Source organism: Myotis brandtii, unplaced genomic scaffold (genome assembly GCF_000412655.1).
Source record: "Myotis brandtii unplaced genomic scaffold, ASM41265v1 scaffold550, whole genome shotgun sequence".
Lineage (NCBI taxonomy): Eukaryota > Metazoa > Chordata > Mammalia > Chiroptera > Vespertilionidae > Myotis > Myotis brandtii.
This window is the reverse complement of record NW_005370043.1, coordinates 3,308,512-3,314,582: the sequence shown is the minus strand read 5'-3', so window position 1 is coordinate 3,314,582 and position 6,071 is coordinate 3,308,512. Positions and strand designations below refer to the sequence as shown.

Genomic DNA, 6,071 nt, shown 5'->3' with positions numbered 1-6,071 from the left:
GATGATCTCTTACCCCCCTCCCTCCTGCCCCCCAACCCTCCCCGGCCTTCCCGCTGCAGTTTGACAATCTGTTTGAGGCAATGTCTTTTTTTTTATTTTTAAAAAGATCTTTGTATACATGTTGCTTTATGCCAAAGCCAAGAGTGTGGCAGCTGTCATAATGATGCCAAGAAGCCCAGGCACCAGGCTCTTCCTTGGCCCAGAATTCCTAGAGAGCATCAGGTTGGCTTGGAATCCCCCAGGGTACTGACTGACCTTTCAGTTCTTTGGTGGTGGTTGGGAGTAGAGGGACAAGGTACAGTAGGTCTCCACTAGGGGAGAGTGAACTGTGCGTTTTCACCACCCTGCAGAGAAAGGGTAAGCTGCTGTGGGCTTGGTGTTTTTGTTCAATTTCGTGTCTCAGTTTGGGAAGCTCTTTGCTCACTGGGATAGAGTTAAGCCACCCTAAGTGTTGGGAGCCAGGTGAGTTTGCTTGGCTGGATTCTCAGCTGAATCAGTCCTGGGAGCTACTATTTTTAAACTTGTGGAACGCTGTGGGAATGTGCTCCTTGGCTCCCAGCAAGGGATCTTAGGAAACATCAACTTGAGTGAGGCAAATGCATTCCCTGAATCTGGTTGGATGGCGTGTAGTGGAAAGAGCTTCTCCTACTCAGAGTTAAAACTCAATGGTGCCCTAGCCAGTGTGACTCAGTGGATAGAGCGTCGGCCTGCGGACTGAAGGGTCCCGGGTTCCATTCTGGTCAAGGGCACGTACCTTGGTTGCAAGTTCCCCGGCCCTGGTCGGGGTGCATGCAGGAGGCGCAACCAATTGATGTGTCTCTCTCACATCGGTGTTTCTCTCTGTCTCTCCCTCTTCCTTCCACTCTCTCTAAAAATCCTTGGGTGAGGATTAACAACAACAACAAAACACCAAAAAACCTCAAATGTGACTGCCCTGCACTGTAGCCTCATCAGACTTCCAGTTCAGTGGGAGGGTGCAGTCTTAGCTGTTGGGGTTTTTCTTACTCTTTCTTCTTTTCTTTCTTCCTTTCTTCTTTTTAAATTTCTTTTAAAATGTTTCAATTATGGTTGACATTCAATATTATATTAGCTTCAGGTGTAGAGCATAGTGGTAAGACATTTATATAACTTATGAAGTGATCCCCCTGATAGGTCTAGTACCCACCTGACACTATACATAGTTATTACAATAATATCGACTATATTTCCTATGCTGTACCTAACCCTGTGACTATTTTTTAACTTCCAATTTGTACTTTTTAATCCCTTCACCTTTTCCCCCAAACCCTCAACCCCCTTGCCACCTTGTTTTTTATTTTTTAAAAATTGATTTTAGAGAAAGAAAGAGAGAGAGAGGAAGAGAGAAACATCAATCAGCTGCCTCCCAAATGTGCCCTGACCAAGGATTGAACCTGCAACCTGGATATGTGCCTTGACCAGGAATCAAATAGCTACCTTTCAGGGGACGACACTCCAACCAATTGAGCATACCGGCCAGGGCACGTTCTTTCTTTTTTTAAGATTATATAAAATTAATATACTATAGCTGGAATCTTAAAAAATCTTAGCTATGTCAGAATATTACTATATAAACATATTTCAAAAGAATTTTACAATATTTTACACATAGTATATAGTACTTTTGTAGTTACCAAACACCATTTCAAAATAGCTAATGAAGTGTCAATAATTGTGAACTGTTAAAAATAAAAACATCATCTTTGCAAATGTTTATTTAATAATTGTTTACTGAATTCTGTTGTAATAATGGCTGTCACTCAAAGTATGGTAGCAGTCAGGAAGAATCCAAGGCCTAATTTGAGGGCTCTGGGAGGAATCCAAGGTCAGGAAAATCTCTTCTATTCATCTTCTGCCTGACGTTAGTGGTCATTTTGGCCTCTTGGAGGCCGAGTGATACCTTCTTAGTCAGATGCTTTGAGACAGACCTTTGGGCAGGTTCCAGGGATTGGGCAACTATATCTAGAATTCAAGGCACATGTTCTTCCTGTCAGCAGGTTTGATGTTACTCTAAAGGCTGGCACAGCTATGCCTAGGCTCACCAAATTGCTAGGACAAAGCCAGTCTGTCCCCTGGGCACCTCAGTGAGCAGGATCAGAAGTTCTTTAGCTGGAAACAATTTTGAGGGGCCATCTTTTTCATTCTTCTGCAAAAAGACAATTAGAACCCCTCATTCACTCCCTACCAGACTGGGGAGAACCTGTAATGTATTTTTTTTTTTTTTAAATATGGAACGCTTCACGAATTTGCGTGTCATCCTTGCGCAGGGGCCATGCTAATCTCTGTATCGTTCCAATTTTAGCATATGTGCTGCCGAAGCGAGCACTGTAATGTATTTTTTTTTTAAAATTCCTGTTGTAAGAAATTCCAATGGCTTCCTTTTCCACCAACTAGTTTTTTAGCAACAATCTTTTGCTCTAACCCAGATCCCACCTTCTGCCACACATGCCAATTTCCTCTCATCTTTCCTTTCTCAGAAGATGTGAGGGACAGCTGCTCCTAGAAAAGGGGCTTCATCCTCTGGTCAAACAGAACAGCTTTGGCTGGAGAAGCTCTCATGTTGAGGAAGCCAGACCAAGCCAGGCCTCTGCAGGGGACTTTAAAGACTGAATGACCCTGTCCCTTGGCTATCGCCTGAGCAGTCTGCTTCGAAAGAGACCTGACAGGCTCCAGGTTGCGTGTTTATCCTAAGGCAGGCCCATTCCAAACTCATGTTTCAGAGTTGAGAGGTTGTGTCCAGCCAGCCTGGTGGGTGGTAATCAAACACAGGTGGAGACCATCTGGCTGGGCCTACCCCTCCCAGTCAGTCCCATGAAAGCTGGCCTGCCCACCATAGGACTGGCCTGAAAGCACCCTGTGTGGAGGCAGATGGTGTACATGTGCATGTGTGTGCATGTGTGCGCAACCCTCCTCAGGAAAGTGGTGCTGCTTGGATGCATTATTTTTCTCTCTCTGCATCCAAGGGTTCCCCCTATTGCACATCCCGAGGAACGTGTTTCTTTTAGTCTGTTTCTCAAGTTTTTGTGGTTAGAAATCATGTATTTTTCTTGGCCCAGGATGAAAGCCCTGGAGTAATCGTCTAATATATTTTACAAAGCTGCCTCTAATTGGTGGCTGCTTGAAATCTTCCTTTTGACCTAGTAACCCAGCTCCTTTTGTAGAGTTTTAGCTCCCAGTCAGTCTTGCATTACCCCAGCTCTTCACACTCCTGTCATACCTGCAGCCCTGGGGAAGCAGCTCTTCTAGCCTCAATTTGCTTAGCTGTTTTCTTAGCCTTCCTGCATGGCATTGCCCCCAAACAGGGCAGTTCAGCAAGGAAAGAAATAGTTTACACTGCATCCTGTCAAGCATCTTCTAGCGTGGTCTCCAAAATTCTAGGCGTGTACCCTCAAAATGGATTTTGTTTCCCACATTGTTAGATGCTCAGAGCAAATGCAAACCATGGACACCTCCTTTGAATAGAATGGGGTCTGACCATGGTGACTTTAAGGATGGATTCCTTTTCAGTCCTTTAGAGAACTTAGCTATGAGAGGTAATCTCCCCACCACAGCACGTGCAGGAAGCCTGAGTTCACCCAGGCACACAGCAGGGTAGGACTGGTGTCAGAGCTCCTGAGACTTTGAATATCTTTCTGTCTAGTCTCTGGGCCTGGTCTCTTGGGGTTGGTGATAATGATGATGATGGAAAGATGCCACGTGAAATTCCAGGGTTGGGCATTGACTATCACTATCCCTTCAGAATTCTCCCCTCTGTTTGAAGCCTGTTCCAGTAGCTTGGCTGGCAAGGAGGTGTGGGCTGTCATCTTAGTTTATGGTTTGTATTTGTATGCTGAGGAGCTTACATGTGTATAATCATTGTAGCTCATGTTTGTACAAGATCTAATTACTGAAAATTATATCATGAACACATTTTAACATTTAACACTTCCCATGCTGGCAGACCTCCTGAGCTCTCAGGAACTCTCCCTGATGCTCCCCTCACCTAGGGAGGTTCCCCCCTCCCCCCGCACCCCCCAACCAGGCCTTGCTCTCTGATCCATAGAATTGCCCTTTCGAGCAGAAGTCCATTCCAGGGACTTCCCTGGAGACTTGGGGCTCCTGAGCATTTCCTAGCAGACGGGGAGGCAGGTGTTCCTTGCCTCATCATCACAGTGATGGCTGTGGCTACAGAGGCAGTAACTCTGATCATTCTGGGCCGCCTGGGATGGGAAGAGAAGGCAAACCTTGCTTCCTCGAGGTTCCAGTGATTGAAGAGTGCACGTGGGGTGCCAGATGTCAGGAATCCTATGTGCTGATTAATGAATGCACATGGGGTTTTCAGGAAAAAATGCAGGCCCTCCCAGTGTTTGGAATCTGTCCTGGGACCTATCTGCAAATGCTGAGTTTGGAGGCCAGCCAGCCTGGGCCAAGGCTTGCACTCTTGTGGGCCACGGTAGAGGTGGGAGCAGAGAAAGAGTCTCATCCTCACAAGCACACAGCAGGACTGGTACCTTAGCAGACTTAGTAGGTGCTTATTAACAACCTGAAGGAATATGGAGCGTGAATAAGGAAGATTAGGCCCTCAATCACACAGAAAGGAATGTTTCAGAGCCACAAAATGTGGAACTCATAATTTAGGGTGCCAGGAGGGGAATTTGATTGGCTGGGCCAAGGTCATACACAAGTGCTGTAGCTGGCTGGAGGGTGAGGCTAGAGTTCTGGTTCCTTATTGAGGTCCTTTCTGCCCTGAAGGCTCACACATGGGAGATTCCTCTGACTAAGGGGTTTGGATGCTGAGGCCACCGAGAATAAGGGAGAACTTTTATTAGACTTTCAAAACAGTATTGTTGTTTTTTTCCTAAGGTAGTTGAACTAAAAACATTTGCTTTTTATTTCTTTCAGATTTACAGGAACAGATGGGCCTAGTGGTTTTGGCTTTGAGTTGACATTTCGTCTGAAGAGAGAAACAGGGGAGTCTGCTCCCCCAACATGGCCAGCAGAGCTCATGCAGGGCTTGGCCAGATACGTGTTCCAATCGGGTAAGAGCCCCAAGAGCTGGTTGGTGGTGGTTTTACTGTCATGGGTTTGGTTGTCGTTGGGAACTCACAGGTATGCTTTGAGTTTGCAGAGTGACCTTTCCTGGGAGTACTACACCCCATTTGTACCATGAGGGTGAAAGCTACCTGGGACATGGAGGAGAAGGATATGCCACTATGACCTCTGGCAGCAAGTGAGAGTCTGTGCTGCGGTTCTGACACCCGAGTCCTTGTTACAGTCTGCCAGCCATGCTTCTGATTCCCATTGAGCCAAAGGCCAACTTGGCATGGAACGGATTCGCTCTTCTCTGTCTGCCCCATTTTCCATAGTTAGCATGGTCCTTGCTCCCTGCTGCCAGCGGCCTAAACCATCTCAGTTTCTGGGGCTGTAAGCACACATGTTAATCTTGACTAAGGATTGGGTGAACAGAAAGAGAGAGAGAGAGAGAGAAAATTGCCAAGAGCTTGCTCTCACAGTGTGAAGGGGAAGCTGGAATCAGGCAGGACTCGATTGTCAGAAAGATTGTTTGATTCAGGTGTTCTCCAGGGGCTGACCCTGTGCTCCTGTTGCCCTCTGAAGACCGCTAATATGAAACCTGAGGTGCGGCTTTGTGTGGGAACCTTGGTCTCCCACTCTTGTCTCAGCCTGCCTATAGTCCTCCAGTGGGATGAAATGTTGGAGTGAAATCTAGTATCTTTTATGGCAGGTTATATATCATCTGAATGTTTATGTGTGGCTATTTGCTCAGAAACATTTCCCATATGACCTCAGATTTTGCTTCTTTGGTTTGGTAAGTAACCTCAAATGTATACTAAGACACTTTATCCAACTCTTTTACTCTTTGACTGCTTATAGATAAGGGTAGAGCAGCATTGAGGCCAGGGCCCCTCAAAGTGTGGTCCTCAGACCCCCTGCATCAAAGGCACCTAGAGAATTTGTTGCAAACACACATTCCTGAGCCCCACAGCAGACTCTGGCTTCTGGTAGAGACTAAATTTGGAGAACTATAGATCTGGTAACTTCTCTTAAGTACAGTG

The 6,071-nt window shown here is 46.2% G+C and overlaps 1 protein-coding gene across 1 annotated transcript in view; it reads left to right on the top strand.

The window, feature by feature from the left end:
• The window catches only part of SUFU (suppressor of fused homolog (Drosophila)), an 86,564-nt gene that overhangs the window by 14,860 nt on the left and 65,633 nt on the right, over window positions 1–6,071 (top strand). Inside the window, exon 3 of the mRNA XM_014549402.1 lies at window positions 4,900–5,036. Within this exon, the coding sequence (XP_014404888.1) occupies window positions 4,900–5,036 (137 nt within the window). The remainder of the gene's footprint in view (window positions 1–4,899; window positions 5,037–6,071) is intronic.